Source organism: Rhododendron vialii, chromosome 13a (genome assembly GCF_030253575.1).
Source record: "Rhododendron vialii isolate Sample 1 chromosome 13a, ASM3025357v1".
NCBI classification, from domain to species: domain Eukaryota; kingdom Viridiplantae; phylum Streptophyta; class Magnoliopsida; order Ericales; family Ericaceae; genus Rhododendron; species Rhododendron vialii.
The window spans coordinates 31832416-31851828 of record NC_080569.1 but is presented as its reverse complement, the minus strand read 5'-3'; the positions used below and the strand labels follow the sequence as shown (position 1 = coordinate 31851828).

Below are 19413 nucleotides of genomic sequence, written 5' to 3'. Positions count from 1 at the left end.
CAAAGTGTAGTGATGTTTGTATTTTATATTTTATAAATAAGAGGGGTAAAGAGTCTGGTGAGGGTAGTATAGGTATTGTAAAAAATATAGTACAATGACATCGATTTTGTTTGGTTGGGAGTTTAATTTAGTTTTAGTAGTGGGTGAAGAGAGAAATAATCTTTTCCATCCGTTTTCTAACGTGCAATTAACGGAGAGGGGGGTCCCTTGGTATTTTTAGGTAAAAGAGGGGAGGGCAGTGTTATTTCAAAAACCTCAGGGAAGGTTTCTGTTCGTGTCAGAAACCTTAGGGGAGGTCAGTGAAATTTGCCCAAAAAAGAAAAAAAACCCTTACAGTTTACTTTGGAAGATAGCTGAAAAATGAAGACTTTGTCAGCGTAATATGCCCATTCTCTAAATAACTTTGTCACAATTGGGTTGTGACTAACCAACTGTGTGATAAAAAAAATACTCCTAACTCTTTTATTGGGAGTATTTTCTGTTCAAAATGATTTAAAAAAAAAAAAAAACAATTCAAGAGCTCTTATATATCTTTATCTTTTGGGGCACACGAGAATCTCAAAACTCGGCCGATTAGTTGCGGAAGTAGCTAATACCAGAGTTTGGAGGATGCACCGGCTGTATTTATAGAGATACTCGTAAGAGAAACGTTGAGAGTAAACCCTATTCTAGAACACCTTTTTAAAAAATAAGTACTTATTTTACATTTTCAAATTCAAAAATAAAATAAATGAATATATATATATATATATAGTTATTTTCAAATAAGGTGGTCCTCTCCATTTCTCCCATTTTCTGTTTGAATTTTGATGATCCAAGCCGCTCAATGTGTTCAGAACGTGATTTTAAAAGTATCTTCTAGGAATCGGTAAAAAAAAAAACCGGGAAGGTCTTCATCCGAGCAGTTTTAATTTGAACCGTTTGATAAAAAATAAACAAAAACTGCTCGGATGAAGCCCTTCCCGATCTTTTTTTTTGCTGATTTCTCGCGTGTACCCTTAAAATCACGCTATGAACACATTGAGCGGCTCGGATCATCGAAATTTGATTGGGAAAGAGAGGTCCTTATTTTATTAAGTTAAGGTGGTCCTTAGGAGAAGGGGACTATATATATATATATATATATATATATATATATTTCAAACAAGATCCATACTGTATATTTTTAGATTTCAGTAAACTCGTTATTTTTTTGGAAAATAACGGCTAAGGACGTGTTTTGATAATTAATACCCGTCAATAACATTTTCGGCATTAACAAATGTTCTTAGCTTGTCATTGGCGGATATTAATTATTAAAACACATCCTGAGCCGTCATTTTCCCTTAGCTTGAAATTGTCGTCTTAAAAAATAAGAACTCATTTCCTGTTCTGGAACTGGTTGATCTGTGTCTTGGATGATCAGGCCAATGTATTCAAGATCCTATTATCTCTATAACTTTGTGTTATAAGTTAATGAAACTTATTTTTACTGATAAAAAAAAAAGTCGCCCTGGTTAGAAAGGCCGTGTTAGAATAGACTAGGATAGATAGATACTCTTTCAGAGCTATGGGCACTCGACTTTGGGTTTGTGCAATACAGTGAGGTGCATAGTATCGTGCTGCGCACTTTCGAGCCGTCGGATCGTGAATACGATGGCTCAAATTTCATCTCGACAACCAACAATTAAAAGTCGTTCATTACCGATATAAGATCCGAGCCGTCGGATGCACAATACGACGGCTCGGTGCATCCGATGGCTCAGGGGTACCATCCCCCAATTCCACCACTCCATGACTCCGGCCACCCTTTTCGGAGAAAGGCAATCTTTAGAATAGATTTGAAACGAATCTTTACCTGAAAGGAATCTCAAATTGTTTTTCCTTGCAGGAATCATTATAATTGAGCATCTTTCCAGCAAAAAGTCAGAAAACTAAGCCTCAAAATTGGAATTACAAATTTAAATGATAAATTAGTAGACATGTACTCGGACAAAATATACATATACTACTACAATAATAGATATGGGTCACACTATAGAGATTCACAGAGATCACGGTTTTCAGTAAAAATATGAAAAAAAGTGGTTCATAAATTTTTTAATCTCAATTTAAGTCCAAAACTGAGATAAAAAGTGAATTTTAACGCGGAATAAAAAACCTCGACCTTGCAGCGGGATAAAAAAAAACAACCTCGCACTTGTGGCGTGATAAAAGATTATAGAACAGAAAAAATGAGATAAAAGATCTCGCTCTTGTGACGAGATAAAAGAGAAAAAACCTCACCCTTATGGCGTGATAAAAATTTTAGAAAGAAAAAAAATGAGATAAAAGATCTCGCTCGTGTAGCGAGATAAAAGAGAAAGGAAGGTGGGAGAAAATTTCCAATGTTTTATGGTTCAAAGGGGCATAAGCCTGAGAAGTTGGTGGCTTCAAAGAGGACACGTGAGTAGTGTTTTCCTCTTTAACAATCAAATAACTATCATACCATAGAAAATTAATGAACTTGGAAGAAAAAATGGGTAGGTAATCAGAGGACAAATCAACAAATGTATTTAAATGCTGGGACATGGTAAGGTACAATTTAGAATATTTCTGGGATGAGACTATTACAATAATAAATATGGGTCACATTAAGCAAATTCACAAAGATTATAATTTTCAGTAAAAACGTGATAAAAAGTGGTGTTTAATTTTTTTTTATCTTAGTTTAAGTCCAAAGCTGAGATAAAAAGTGGATTTTAGCGCGGAAGAAAAGACCTCGCTCTTGCGGCGAGACAAAAGAAAAATAACCTCGTCCTTGCGGTGTGATAAAGATTTTGGGGCAGAAAAAATGAGATAAAAGATCTCGCTCTTGTGATGAGATAAAGGAGAAAAGACCTCACCCTTGCGGCATGATAAAAGATTTTAGGGCAAAAAAGAATGAGATAAAGATCTCACTCGTGTGACGAGATAAAAGAGAAAAGAAGGTGGGAGGAAATTTTCAATGTTTTATGGTTCAAAGGGGGCATAACTGCATTTAGAGGCCGTTCCGGTTTCTCCAAAAAAATATTTTTTGAAAAAGAAGGTAATTTCAAGCTCAAAAATCATGTATTTACGCAAATAATTTTCCTACCAATATGAATCTTATTTGATAGATCTCATTAGGATCTTTTAAACGGTACAAAAAAATTGAAAAAATATTTTTTATTTTCATTATATTTGAGTTTGAAATTCAAACATTTTGAAAAAAAAATACTTTTTCTTAAAGTGGAACACCACCTAAGTCTATGAAGTTGGAAACTGGAGTGGCTTCAAAGAGGACACAAAAGTACTCCCTCCGTCCAAATTTACTTGTCTCAGTTCTATTCTAACTGAATAAAAAAACTAGTTATATCTTTAAATTGATAATGAATTTTATATCCAATATGAATCTTGTTTGATAGATCTCGATTTTTTCTATAATACAATATTTTCAAAATCACCGAAAACATTATAAATTACAAGATATAATCAATTGAAAAGTGACACGAACTCCTAAAAGTGACAATTAAATTGGGACGGAGGTAGTAGTTTTTTTCTCTTTCACAATCAAATAACTGTCATATATCAAAGAAAATAAATGAATTAGGAAGAAAAAATTGGTTGGTAACCAGAGGACTATTCAACAAATGACTTTAAATGCTTGGACATGGTAAGGTACGATTTGAAATATTTCTGTGATGACACTATTACAATAATAAATATGGGTCACATTACGGAGATTTACAAATATTACGGTTTTCAGTTAAAACGTGATAAAAAGTGGTGGTTAAATTTTTTTTATCTCAGTTTAAGTCTAAAGCTGAGGAAAAAAGTGGATCTTAGCGCGGAATAAAAGACCTCGCTCTTGCGGCAAAATAAAAGAAAAATAACCTCACCCCTTGCGTGATAAAAGATTTTAAGGCAGAAAGAATGAAATAAAAGATCTCGCTCTTGTGACGAGATAAAAGAGAAAAGACCTCATCCTTGTAGCGTGATTAAAAATTTTAGGGCAAAAAAGAATGAGATAAAAGATCTCGATCGTAAAGCGAGATAAAAGAGAAAAGAAGGTGGGAAGAAATTTTCAATATTTTATGGTTCAAAGGTGGCTTAAGCTTGAGAAGTTGGAAAATGGAGGGGCATCAAAGAGGACACATGAGTAGTTTTTTTCTCTTTCACAATCAAATAGCTGTCATATCAGAGAAAATAAATGAATATAGAAGAAAAAAATGGCTGGTAACCAGGACTATTCAACAAATGACTTTAAATGCTTGGACATGGTAAGGTACGATTTGGAATATTTCTAGGATGACACTATTACAATAATAAATATGGGTCACATTAAGGAGATTTATAAAGATTACGATTTTAAGTAAAAACGTGATAAAATGTGGTGCTTAAAATTTTTGATCTCGGTTTAAGTCCAAAACTGAGATAAAAAGTGGATTTTAGCGCAGAATAAAATACCTTGCTTTTGCGGAGAGACAAAAAAAAAAAAAACCTCGTCCTTGCAATGTGATAAAAGATTTTAGGGCAGAAAAAATAAAATAAAATATCTCGCTCTTGTGACGAGATAAAAGAGAAAAGACCTCACTCTTGTGGCGTGATAAAAGATTTTAGGGCAAAAAAGATTGAGATAAAGATCTCACTCGTGTGACGAGATAAAATAGAAAAAAAGGTGGGAGGAAATTTTCAACGTTTTATGGTTCAAAGGGGGCATAAGTCTATAGAATAGAAAAAAAGGTGGGAGGAAATTTTCAACATTTTATGGTCAAAGGGGGCATAAGTCTATAAAATAGAAAAAAAGGTGGGAGGAAATTTTCAACGTTTTATGGTTCAAAGGGGGCATAAATCTAAGAAGTTGGAAACGGGGGTGGCTTCAAAGAGGACACAATTTTCTCTTTCACAATCAAATAAAACTGTCGTAGCAGAGAAAATAAATGAATTAGGAAGAAAAAATTGGCCGGCAAGCGGAGGACTATTCAACAAATGACTTTAAATACTTGGACATGGTAAGGTACGATTTGGAATATTTCTGGGACGGCACTATTACAATAACAAATATGGGTCACATTACGGAGATTTACAAAAATTACAGTTTTCAGTCAAAACGTGATAAAAAGTGGTACTTAAAATTATTTATCTCAGTTTAAGTCCAAAGCTAAGACAAAAAGTGAATTTTAACGCGAAATAAAATACCTTGCTCTTGCGGTGAAATAAAAGAAAAATAATCTCGCCCTTTACGTGAAAAAAGATTTTAGGGCAGAAAAAATGAGATAAAAGATCTCGCTCTTGTGATGAGATAAAGGAGAAAAGACCTCACTCTTGTGACGTGATAAAAGATTTTAGGACAAAAAAGAATGACATATTGATCTCACTCGTGTGGCGAGATAAAAGAGAAAAAAAGTTGGAAGGAAATTTTCAATGTTTTATGATTCAAAGGGGGAAGTCTAAGAAGTTGGAAACGGGAGTGGCTTCAAAGAGGACACAAGAGTATTTTTTTCTCTTTCACAATCAATATTTCTTTTTTTAAGAAACCGGAACACCACCGAATTAGGAAGAAAAAATTGGCTGGTAACCGGAGGACTGTTCAACAAATGACTTTAAATGCTTGGACATGGTAAGGTACGATTTGGAATATTTCTGGGATGACACTATTACAATACGGAGTAATAAATATGGGTCACATTATTGAGATTTATAAAGATTACGGTTTTCAGTCAAATATTTTTTTTTATCTTTGTTTAAATCCAAAACTGAGATAAAAAGTGAATTTTATGGTGGAATAAAAGACCTCGCTCTTGCTGCAAAATAAAAGAAAAATAACCTCGCCCTTGCGGCGTGATAAAAGATTTTAGGGCAGAAAAAATAAGATAAAAGATCTCGCTCTTGTGATGAGATAAAAGAGAAAAGATCTCACCCTTATAGCATGATTAAAGATTTTAGGGAAAAAAAGAATGAGATAAAAGATTTCGATCGTGTAGCGAGATAAAAGAGAAAAAAAGGTCGGAGGAAATTTTCATTGTTTTATGGTTCAGATGTGGCTTAAGGCTGAGAAGTTGGAAACTGGAGTGGCTTCAAATAGAACACATGAGTAGTTTTTTTTTCTTTCACAATCAAATAACTGTCATATCAGAGAAAATAAATGAATTTGGAAAAAAAATTGGCTGGTAACTAGAGGACTATTCAACAAATGACTTTAAATGCTTGGACATGGTAAGGTACGATTTTGAATATTTCTGGGATGGCACTATTACAATAATAAATATGGGTCACATTAAAGAGATTTACAAAGATTACTGTTTTAAGTAAAAACGTGATAAAAAGTGGTGCTTAAATTTTTTTTATCTCAGTTTAAGCCCAAAGCTGAGATAAAAAGTGGATTTTAGTGCGGAATAAAAGATCTTGCTCTGGCGGTGAAATAAAAGAAAAATAACCTCGCCCTTGCGGCGTGATAAAAGATTTTAGGGTAGAAAAAATGATATAAAAGATCTCGCTCTTGTGACAAGATAACAGAGAAAAGACCCCACCTTTGTCGCGTGATTAAAGATTTTAGGTTAAAAAAGAATGAGATAAAAGATTTTGATCGTGTAGCGATGTAAAAGAAAAAAGAAGGTGGGAGGAAATTTTCAAAGTTTTTTGGATCAAAGGGGGCATAAACCTAACTACATAAGTAGTTGGAAACTGGAGTGGCTTCAAAGAGGACACGTGAGTAGTTTTTTTCTCTTTCTCAATCAAATAATTGTCATATTAGAGAAAATAAATGAATTAGGAAGAAAAAATTGGCTGGTAACCAAAGGACTATTCAACAAATGACTTTTAATGCTTGGACATGGAAAGGTACGATTTGGAATATTTCTGGGATGGCACTATTACAATAATAAATATAGGTCACATTAAGGAGATTTATAAAAATTACGGTTTTCAATTAAAACGTGATAAAAAGTGGTACTTAAATTTTTTTTTATCTCAGTTTATTTCAAAGCTGAGTTAAAACTTAGATAAAAAAAGAGTTTTAGCGCTGAATAAAAGACCTCGTTTTTGCAGCGAGATAAAAGAAAAACAACTTCGCCCTTGCGGCGTGATAAAAGATTTTACGCTAGAAAAAAAATGAGATAAAAGATCTCGCTCTTTTGGGGAGATAAAAGAAAAAAGATCACATCCTTGTGGAGTGAAAAAAGATTTTAGGGTGAAAAAGAATGAAATAAAAGATCTCACTCGTGTAGCGAGATAAAAGAGAAAAGAAGGTGGGAGGGAATTTACAATATTTTATGGTTCAAAGCGGGCGTAAGCCTGAGAAGTTGAAAACTGGAGTGGCTTCAAATAGGACACGTCAGTAGTACTTTTTTCCTCTTTCACAATCAAATAACTAGCTATCATACTAGAGAAAGTAAAAGAACTGGGTAGAAAAAATGGGCCGGTAACTAGAGGACTAATCAACAAATGTCTTTAAATGCTGGGACATGGTAATGTACGATTTGAAATATTTCTGTGATTGCACTATTACAATAATAAATATATGTCACATTAAGAAGATTCACAAAAATTACGATTTTTAGTCAAAGCGTGATAAAAAGTGGTACTTAAATTTCTTTATCTCAGTTTAAATCCAAAATTGAGATAAAAAGTGAATTTTAGTGAATAAAAAACCTCGATCCTGCTGCGAGATAAAAGAAAAACATCACTCTTGCGGCGTGATAAAAATTTTTTAGGCAAAAATAAAAGATCTTACTCTTGTGTCGAGATAAAAGAGAAAAGAGCTCACCTTTGTGGCGTGATAAAAGATTTTAGGGCAAAAAAGAAAGAGATAAAAGATCTCGCTCATGTGGTGAGATAAAAGAGAAAAGATCTCACCCTTGTGGCGTGATAAAAAAGAGAAAAAAATTCACCCTTGTGGCTTGATAAATGATTTTTGGGAAGAAAAAAGTGACATAAAAGATCTCGCTCTTGTGGCGAGATAAAAGAGAAAAGACCTCACCATTGTAGCGTGATAAAAAACTTTAGCACGGGAAAAAGTGAGATAAATGATCTCATTCTTGCGGGGAGATAAAAAACCTACCCATTTAGGCGTGCAGTCTGAATTTTCACGTGCACAGGTAGATACCCATTTAGGCGGGCTTTGAAATGTTATGTAAGGAAAACGATGTCGTTTAGGGACTTTGCTTCTTCTTTTTCTAACAGAAAGTAAGAAAATAAACCCTAATTACACTCAACCTAAAAATCTTTATGTTTCATTTTCATCTTCACGCCCTAAAAGATCGAGATCAAGAGAGAGAAGGTAAATCCCACGACCGGGTTCCACTAGTGTCTAGTTATTTCTTTGATGACAGGCGGGCTATTCCACTAGTGCTCGATTTTTACATGGCCGAGCTGTGATCTTTATGATCTATTGTAGTAGTGAAATTTAGTTATTTCAGATGTCATCCAAGTGTTTGACACATTCGGTAAAAAAATAATTATATTATTATGATTTAATCTTATTTAAAAAAGATTAAAATCCAATTGGAAAGCCACCATTAAAATTGAAATTCAATATAAACATAAAATCCATGTGAAGTGGTTAGTTTATTAAAAAAAAAAAATCTAAAATTTGTCTATAATGTTACAATCGGCAGGTTGTGATAATTTTCATAAAAATACAAGGCGCACACTACAACAAAAAATACTATTGTCTACTAAATTTACTGGCTAAAACTAAAATTTTTCACCCCAAGAAAATCCTTTGGTATCCAACAACTAATTTTGATTGGCAAAAGATCTGTTGTCATATTTTTAAAATTTTTTAAACAATGTTTATATATGTATTTTTATATTTTTTAATATCATGTAAATTGCATTTCAAAAAATTTAACAAATTTTAAGGGAATTTTTTTTTTCACTTTAGGAAGGAAGTATAAATATTTTTTGTTTTCCTAATGTAACAGAAATTCTTGACTAGCTTAGTGGTAAGGGCTTGGGAAAACAACCAAGGGTGCGTAGGTTTGAAACTTGACAATTACTAAGAGTGAGTATGGTTCGCATTGGTTCGGTTTTATAGTAAACCAAGAACCAAATTAATACCTATGGATTATGAAATTGGAGAACCAAATCAACCCACGAAAGATATAGAATCAAACCAATCCCCAAACCATTAAAATGAGGATTGGTTTCGGTTTTAAACCACGATCTGCTTTGAACTAAGCTATTATTATCTTCAAAAAGTAATAGGGTATTTAGTTTTGGTGGTGAAGGAATTATATGAATAGATATTGGGATTGGTTTCATGTATAAAAACTTAAGAATTGGGGCATTGAAGTTGACTGATCTTGTGATTCAATATGCTTTTTGTGTATAATAAATTAATAATCCTAGGAAATTAGGAAACAATTGTGAATCGTTTTATATAGAAGTTTAGTCTAAATTATCTTAGCAGAGAATGAAAAAACTAAATATTGTGGTGAATTTAATAGGATCAATAAATCGGAAAAATAGTTGACTAAGGCTCCCATATTTATTTGGTGAATCATAATTAAACTATATATATTATACGGTTCGGATCGATTTGAAACCATAATCATGAACGTGAATCTACAAACCAAACCATATAACGTGGATTCTAATTTTTTTAAATCATGACTAAACCATACTACTAAAAAACTGAACAAAATCTTTCGGTTTGGATTAGTTTGGATTGAATTCGCGATTTGACAGATTTTTGCTCACCCCTAGCAATGACAAGAAAAGATGGTCAGTAGATACAAAAAAAAAATCACACGCAATGGTTTTCCATCTCAGTTTATAATGTGATCATTTTGAATTTTCAATCACGGTTATAGATTGTGATCTAAAGTGACATATAATCACACCCAAAAAGGAGAAACAATCACACCCAAGAGAAACAATTACGGCTTGTAACTGTAATAAAAGAGAAACGATCACGCATTTTGGCCGTGATTGTTTCTCTCTTTCAATCATGGTTTATAACCGTGATAAAAAAGTATGACTTACAATCACATCCAGATCCACCACGGTAGTAGGAGCGTGATAAAAAACTTATAATCACAGCCAATAACTGTGATCTTTATGGTTTTTATTTATTTATCATTGTTATCATCATCTTTCTTATACTACTACTAAATTAATTTTGAACATAATTCAAAACATTGTACACATTCATCGTATATTAACTATTTATTATTATTGCACTTACTTACACATTAATGTTTATTTATTACTTATATATTTACAGGACATACATATCTATTTGATTATGTATGTATTTTTGTATAATATCCATATCTTATATTTAGATAAAATACTATAGGATTTTTGTCTAAAATACTATAGGACATACATAACTATTTTGTTGGTACGTAACCCATGGATTCTTGCTTGCAAAGCCTTCAATAAAATTTCAAAATGGATCTGGTACATGTTGTTGCTTGAAAGACCCACCACGTATTTGGAACTCGTCATTTGCTTTAGAAACTTCTTCATCAATAATAGTTGTTTTTCTGTCAAAAATTGGCTGTTCAATCAAATCAAAATGCTTTTTCACTTCAACTTCCTGTTTGCTCTCTTCAATATGATTGATGTGAATAGCACTCATCATGGTACTAGATAATTGCAAAATTTGCTTTTGCCTATTGCCATCTTGAATATCATCGTTAACTACGAATAAATTATCAATTTCGCCATGAACGAGACCAACAGCTTCAATTCATTAGCCACACGAACAATATTCTTGATGTGCACATCATGCAAAGTCAAGAACCCATCTTCAGTGTATTCATCATAGATTGGAGGCAAATTCCAATCCACAACTGGTAGTGAAGACGAAGAATCATTATCTGAAAATATTTCGTCCGACATTGTTTGAAATTGTAAGCAACAATAACTTGTCATTGAACCCAAAGCTTTGATACCAAAACTAATGGTGGATTTTCAAATGGGATGAAAAAAAAGTAAAAATGGATAATCGCTCACCACCCAAGTTAGGAAATCAACGGGATACAGATTGACACCACTCGAGAATTTAACTGGGGATACAGGGCGTAGGGATTGCTCACCACTCCAAGGAATCCACTTAAGAGATACAGAAACGAAATAAGGAGTTTGGGTTTGTGTGTGTGTGTTTAAAGGGTTCACTCTACCTCTTCCTAGTCAACAATTGCCTAGGTGAGTTTGGTAGGTGAAATTACCCTCTTGCTCTCCTAAAAAAAAACTAAGTCCTGCCCACCCGTTGTGGAGGGATCCGACCTCTGGTGTAGGCCTCTTGGGCCCGCTGTCGTTGTGCTGCGTTTCGCGGTGAGGCTCTTGGGCCTGCGTCAGTTGGGCTGGCTTCCACATTGGGAGTTTGGGTTTGTGTGTGTGTTTAAAGGGTTCACTCTACCTCTCCCTAGTCAGCAATTGCCTAGATGAGTTTAGTAGGTGAAATTACTCTCTTGCCCTCCCTCAAAAAAAAAAAAAAAAGCTTCTCACTAGCTAAAGGCTATATTTTAATTCAACACACAATTTAGGATTTCATTCATAGCAACACAATTTATAGACAACTTGGAACAACCCTCCAAAAATAGGAAAAGACACTTATATTTTCAAGACACAAATTAAAAAGGACTTAACCATAGACGAATAGAAAAACGTGTTTGATTCTTTGAAACTCAAAAAAACTTAGGCCCTGTTCCAGAAACCTTCTTAAAAAATAAGCAGCTTATTTCACATTTTCAAACTACAAAATAATGTAAATGAAAAATAATTTTTTAATTTTTTTTGCATCGTATAAAAGATCTCAATGAGATCTTTCAAACAAGATCCATAGTGCATATTTTTAAATTTCAATAAGCCCCTCATTTTTAAATTTGAAATTGCCTTCTTAAAAATAAAGATTTTTTTTGAGTACCAAAACGGGGCCTTAGAAACTAAAAAAGACTCTTCGATCTACGCAATGATTACATGAATAATTTAAAGGACTTTGACCGCATCAACACCCTACCACCACAACCAAGCCGCCGCCCCATCAGAATCACTATCACCGGCAAGGCGGCAACACCCCAAAAGCTCCTCCACAACAACCAACAAACAGCAAAACGCCACCTCCAGAAGCCAGAAGATGAGATATCTCCAAACAATAGACACTACACTACAGACTACAGAGACATATTATCCAGTGCTAACCAGGTCCTTCTTCGTTGCACAAGCAAACCCGAGGTTGATATTCATCGACGGCAACCAATCGTCGGAGACATGGAGAAACTGAAGACACAGCACCAGCAACCAGTAATTCCGCTGCCAAACCGACCACCACCAGCAACCCAAATCAAAACATTGCCGTTAGGCCCAAGACCAGGAAGCACCCAACAGTGCAACTGGCGCCAATAAAATAACCCCCGGTAACGATGGATGAAAATTACAGAAATGGCGGTGAGTATAAGGGAGAAAGAGGAGCGCTGGATTAGGGAATGTGGAGAAAAGAGAGCAGGAGGAGAAAAAGGGGGAGACAAAACGAGAGAGAGAGAGAGAGAGAGAGAGAGAGAGAGAGAGAGAGAGAGAGAAGGTGATTTATAAGCGTCACCCAGCACTCTTTCCTCCCGCATATGGATAAACGGCAAAGAAAGCCTGGATCATGGTCAGGAGCAGAAGTGTCAAAGCAGCCAAGGCTGAAATAATAGACCATGGGGTGTTGAAATAAGTGTTCTTGAATCCAGCCCAATGCACATGCCAACCATTCCTCTGATACTCATTCACATCCTCGAACACCTTGGACAGATAATTATCGTCGATGTCAAAAACCACATCTTTCCGCAAATCATTGAAGAAATTAGCCAGCTCTTCGTCTGTCCCAGAATAATTCTCGATGATTTCTTGGTCACCCAAGAACCCCGCGTCGCTGGGGTTTTTGATGAGGCACCCCATGAAGCTCGTGTAAGCGGTCATGTCCATCGAGCAGTAGTTGTTGTAACCCTGCTCGAATGCAACAGAGTTTAGGAAGAAGCAGGTGATGGAATCGTCTATACATATATGTGGAATTTCCAGTACCCCGTAGCGAAATCTGATTTCCAAGAAGGAGAACGTGTCGCCCTTTTTAGCCTTGAACTTGATTCCAGCCGCTTTGAGTTTTTTCAATGATGGGATCAATTGAAGCGATGGATGGTCATTTTTCCCTTTTCGCTTTGAGTTTGGAATGTCGTTTTTCCCTTTATGATTTGCAAACCTTTCTAGTACCTCTCTAAAACCAATTGAAGCGATGAACCTTTTTAGTACCTCTCTAAAACCATTTGAAGCAATGACCGGTTGAGATGGAGGAGGGATAAAACTCAATCGAAAGAAATCAAGTAGATGTTTCCCTTCATGATTTACAAACCTCTCTAAAACCTCATCAGGCCTTTCTAGTACCATGTTATCAAAAAACCCTAAAATCAGTTTCGCTAGTGTTTGATCGTCATCACCAGACCTCGTAACTCTCGTGTTATCAAACAAAGTTTGAAGCACGAAAAACGGAATCTGATTTTCCAACCGGAGAAGATCTCTCTTGAGGAAAGCCAAAATCCAAGCCCTTCTGAATATAGGATCGTCAGGATCACTATGTGCCACTCCTTTATTTTTTGATATAAGCTCATTGATGAATAACCCGTCGAGTACCATCATCTTTATGAGGTCAAAGCTACTCAAATCGATGAATTCTGAGTAACAATGTCGGATTCTTGTTTCCAACGGTGCGATGAGGTCTATGTACTCATAGAGATTAAGGCCGTTTACATGAGGAGGGGTTCGATCGAGGAGTTCGCCGAGGTATTTCCACTTGTGCTCTTCGATCATGTTGAGGTGTGGTTCCCCGTGGTGGTATGGGCCGATTGAAAGTATTTGTGGGTGGTAGGCCTTATTGTTGATGTCGACTAGCGTTTGAGGGACTCTGAAAATGCAACATGATTCTTTTCCGGCTGTTAGGTTGAGGAGTTTGGGAATTTCCTTGATTTTCTCTTGCATGCCCTTCACATCTTTGATTGTGATAACATACTGGTGTTGGTCTTGCTCTGCTATGTCTCCCATTTTTTGTGTTGTTTCTATCTACTTTTCCAGCTATATACTGTAATTGGTTATATATATACACCATATATAAAAACTACTATCAACTGCCGAGAAACACGAGTTTTACGCCCAGTTTGGTACTTAGGCTCAGTTTGAATGTGCTCGGAAAAGAAATACGGAGTATGAATTTTTTTTTTGCTAAGCTGAATAAAAATATGATTATTAGGAATGAAATTAATTTCTAGGAATACATTACCTGAAATTTCATTCCTAGTTATTAATCATATTTCTATTCAGGAATACAATACCTGAACTAATTTTATTCCAGTGTGGGGATTAATTCAGTAATCATATGCAGGAATCAAATTCCAGTGTTTAGATTAATTCAGTAATCTTATGCAGTTTTTAATTTTTTTTGGAAATTTATAAAGTCAATATATATATTTTATTTTATTGATTGATCCAGGAAAGATTCCCTCGGGGTAAGGAAGAGATCAAATTTTCACTTAATCAAGTAATGTGATTCCTGATCGACTATGTCGTCAGGAATCACAATTCTATTCCTGAATCTCCATAACATGGGAATCCTGAGAGTGTGACATTACATTCTTATTCCTGGTCCTTCTAAACGTTGGAATTATGGAAATATGATGTTACATTCTCACTCTTTCTCAAGAGTCCTGCCATGCAAACTGAGCCTTATGGAAAAGAAATGAAAGGAAAAGAAAGCGAAAAAAGAAGGAAAGTTAATTTGAGGAAAATTATTTACCAAAAAAAAATTGATCGAGAAAGTGTACATGAACATCGGTTGTTCATAAGCTAAGGTTATTCACAGTGGTATAATCAAAAGTTAATTGTGTTTAAAGTTAAAAATGTTGGTACAAAAGATGGCTCATGGGCCTGTTTGGATGGGGGCTACCAATAGGGTATTAGTAATACCCCTTCTAAGATCGTGGGCTAATGGTTAAGCTATGATTTGGGAAAACATTTTACCGGGGGTATTAGCTAAACTCTGAATTCTCTTGTACCCTCTAATACACCTGGAGGGAGGATTATTTATAGAAAGGTTCTGGGGTGTTATTACATAATACTCCCGGATAATACCCCATCTTTCTTCCATTTCAATTACAAAACAACCTTATCCCTCTATTTTATCCATCATCCAAACCAGGTATTATTTAATCCCACCGTCACATCAATGTGGGCCCACCATTCTTACATAATATCTCATACTATCTTATTCTCCCTTCATAACTAATACCCCAAATTTTTATTCCGCATCCAAACAGGCCAATGATACAATCAAATTTAGCAACATTCTTAGAAATAATCAAATTTTGGGTTTTGGATAATCAAAACTAGCAATCTTTTTTAATAATCAAAATTGGAAAATTCTAAAATCAGCCAATAATAAGTGTGTGAATGCATATTAAATGGTGCAAAAAATACACAGAAAATACGTATTTTTCTTATCTTTTAGTGTACTTATCGTCAGCCCAGTGGGCTGACAATAGCAAAACCGATCAAAATTTGTGGACCTCACACCACATAAGTTAACTGGTTCCAAAATTTGTATACACGCGTGTTTCAACTAATATTTTCTTCTTCTCTTCTTCGTATGCTCTATATCTTCTTTACTTCACCCACAAACTGTTTATCTTTCTTTTCTTCTTCGTATGCTCTATATCTTCTTCACTTCACCCACAAACTATTTCTCTTTCTTTTTTTTTAAAAGTGCAGCTTATATTTTTCGATCATCTACAATTCAACTCATCGTCGCCGGAATAAAGGTATTTCACTCTTCTTTCTCGTTTCTATTTTATTCCTTTTTTTTCTGCAAAATTAAGGGAGAAAATCGATATATTTTTGCTCCAAAAAAAACGTAATGGAGGGAAATGAATGGTGGAAAACAGAGAGGGAGAGAGAGAAAGAGTGAAATTATAGAGGATCTTTTATTTTGGTTATGGATTTGAAGTGACTATTGTGGACCTCAATATTGTTAAGCTTAACAATCTTTTAAAAGAATAATAAAAAAATAATGTGTTAACTTTTGGTTATCCATTTTTTATTATACCACTGTTGATAGCCTAAAAATAAGTTGTGGGATGGGATAAGTAATCTGACTATTAAGGCGAACCAAACACCGGATATAAACCAACCCGTCTTAGCTTATCCCGGCCCCACCCTTATCCCACCCTCTTCTTCCTCCAACAAACCTATCGGATGGTACGTTGGGCTATAAGAGTTAAAGAAGAGTCCTGCTGTGGGTTGAGCCTCAAATACAAATTTTGCATTTGAGGATGAAAACATTAACTGGAACCCGTAAATATAATTGGGAATCTAGCATAACTTAGGTGTTCGTTTTTTTTTTTTTTCATGGAACACCTAACTTGGGACTTTTACAGTTTTACTTTTCACCTGGCAGAAGTTGTACTCTAACTTTGTAACCAATTAAAGTTCACTTTTTTCCCTTTCCTCTCTTGGTTCGGCGTGGGATCTCATATTATACCGACACAGATTTTTCAACACAGACAGCCTGCACAAATAGAATTTGGACTCGTTTTGGATCTCACAAAGATGATCGAAGCCGCTCATTTTGTTCAAAATATCTTGTTTAAGGTCCTCGTAAAAAATCAGCTCATTTGGATATCGATAAGAGGGTTTACGAAACATCCAACTTTGCTTCAGAAAATAGCCTATTTTCTGAAGCAAAGTTGGATGTTTCGTAAACCCCCTTATCGACATTCAAATGAGCTGATTTTTTACGGAGACCTTAAACAAGATGTTTTGAACAAAATGAACGGCTCCGATTTTTTTTTTGAAACCCAAAATGGGTCCAAATTCCATCTGTGCAGGCTGTCTGTGTTTAAAAATCTGTGCGTATAGCACAGTTGCATATTATATTAGGACCGAATTTTTAATTAAAAATATGGAGAGTTTATGGTAGCTATCCTCTGCCCAAAGTATTCAACTAAGATGTCCAAATCCGCGGTTCACAGTGGTAGCACTTGACAAAAAAATACCGTCTTATAATACAAGTACAAATCAATTACCTGTACTGCATGTACATATAGGGGTCAAGTGTGCTCTGCACAAGTTGGTTCGAACATGCAACCTTATGACTCGGAGTGTCTGGGTCAATTTATGCAAACCTTAACGACTTTGTAGGAACACAATTGATTCCACCGTCCACTCGGAGTGTTGCGGGTTCATTTTTTCTCTTCATATTTTTTGAGCCAAATTTCGCGTACCTCAAATAATTTGTAAGTGCCCCCGGAACCTAGCTACTTCACACTCCACATTTCAAACTCCCAACCTACGTACATATGTTGCTCCAATTTTTTCACACCTATCACGATCCACAATCGGTTTAATAAGTTCTCTTTCTTTCTTTCAAGGCCAGCTTTGAGATTCTTGGGACCTAAGACGAACTTAGGAGGGAAAAAAAATATTCATATGGGGAAGAAAAAAAGTGGCCCCTACGACTTGAACCATGTACTTCTTGAATAGATGAACTAAACTTTTTTCACTAAGTTAGCTAGCTTATTTGTTATATAAGTGCTAGATTAAATATATATTACATATTTGGGACCCTAATTTTGATCCAAAATTCGGGGGCTTAAATCTGTCGCCTTACTCGTCTCGGCTCAGAGCTGGCCTTGCTTTTTTCTTCCTTTCGCACATAGTTAGGGCCGGACCAATGGTAAGCCCCGCAAGCTCTCGGGCTTGGCCCCCGGGCAGGGGCAACGAGAAACCCCAAAAAGAAATTTAGTTATATATAAATATAAATTAGTTTGCTACAGTAACACAAATGATTTGCCTGGTGTTTTTGTCGCTGCAAATTGGCAAAGCTCCGGGTGAGTAAGGTTCGATTCCCACGCTACTCTTTCCTTCATTTTGTTTTTTTTGAACGACAACTCACTCCTTCTTTCTCCTTTTTTTTTTCTAACCCTTTTTATTTTCCTCCCAATCCATAGTATTACAACAAATCAAATTACTTTGTTGGAAATTTTTGATTTAAAGAACACAACAGTAATGTATAAGTGATATGTTCTTCCATTTGATTAAAAAAAATCATAGTTAAAATAAATTGCTATCTAAAACGGTTTTTATTTTTACCTACGAACTATTATTTTGCAGGAGAGATTTAAGATATTGGCTACGATCTCAGTTGAAAATGAGGTGCCGTTCCACTAAGAGCTTTTTGGGCATTTGGGGGTTGTGTTTTTTTTAACTTTTTACATTTTTCAAGATAGGTCATTATCATCACATATATCAATTAAAAAGTCAAAAAATCAAAAAAACCAACAGTTAGCGGAAAGGCCTCGAGTTCTTGGATAAGTAAAGTATGATGACTTAATTGAAAATTTTGTTTCAAAAAATGCAAGGAGATAGAAGTTGTTTTCTTTGAATCGAATTGTGGTAATCATAAAGCACTATAACCGGGATTTACATATTGATGTTGATTTTTTTGATGTTATTCAAGTTAAAAGAACAAAGTAATTTTGATTTTTTTGGGGGTACTTGTATGGTTTTGTTTTAATATTTTGTATGACTTAATAGTAAGTGGGTAACAAAATATGAGGTTGGGCTTGGACAACTCAAATGCCAGAACCGACGCTACACATAGTGGCAAGATAGGATCAGCTTTGCTGCCACCGCACTCAAATACACATTCACACTCACACGACTGGTGGATATATATCCCGCACATGCACATTGCACTTTAGTGAGTGTGAGACCCACTACTCATGTGAGTATGGCTGTATGAATGTGTATTTGGATGTGGTACGTACTAGAATTATTGATATAGGATTACTGTGGAAGTATACCGAAATTTGTGAACGACAATTCTCAAAACCTTGCGCATCCACTGTTTTTGTCTTTGTTTGGAAAAGAATCTTGTAGGATATGTTAAATTCTTTTATACTTGTGGCTTCTGACGTTATAGCGATCCGGTAGAACTATTTGAAATTACAAATTTGAATTTAAATAGTAAATACATTAAGGTCTGTGTACGCTAATTTTTTTTTTTTTTTTAAAGTCGTCGCTGATGAAACAAGTGGGAAATTACAAATTTGAAGTTAAAAGAATTTGGAAATTACAAATTTCAATTTAAATAGTAAATACATTAAGGTCTGTGTACGCTAAATTATTATTATTTTTTTAAGTCGTCGCTGATGAAACAAGTGGGATCACTTAAAAATAAACGAAGTCCCGTTCCAGAAATCTTCTTAAAAAATAAGCAGTTTATTTCACATTTTCAAACTCAAAAATAAAGAAAATGAAAAATAATTTTTTAATTTTTTTTGCATCGTATAAAAGATCTCATCGAGATCTTCCAAACAAGATCCATATTGCATATTTTTAGATTTCAATAAGCCCATAATTTTTGAGCTTGAAATTGCCTTCTTAAAAAAAAGGGCTTAT

The 19413-nt window shown here is 34.8% G+C and overlaps 1 protein-coding gene across 1 annotated transcript; it reads right to left on the bottom strand.

The window, feature by feature from the left end:
* Positions 1 to 12166: 12166 nt before the first annotated feature.
* LOC131314128 (UPF0481 protein At3g47200-like) lies at positions 12167 to 14004 on the bottom strand. The gene is made up of 2 exons (XM_058342622.1): positions 13219 to 14004; positions 12167 to 13179 (listed from the first exon to the last, which is right to left on the bottom strand). The coding sequence occupies exons 1-2, from the start codon at positions 14002 to 14004 to the stop codon at positions 12526 to 12528; spliced, it is 1440 nt and encodes a 479-aa protein (XP_058198605.1). The 3' UTR covers positions 12167 to 12525.
* Between the last annotated feature and the right edge of the window lie 5409 nt (positions 14005 to 19413).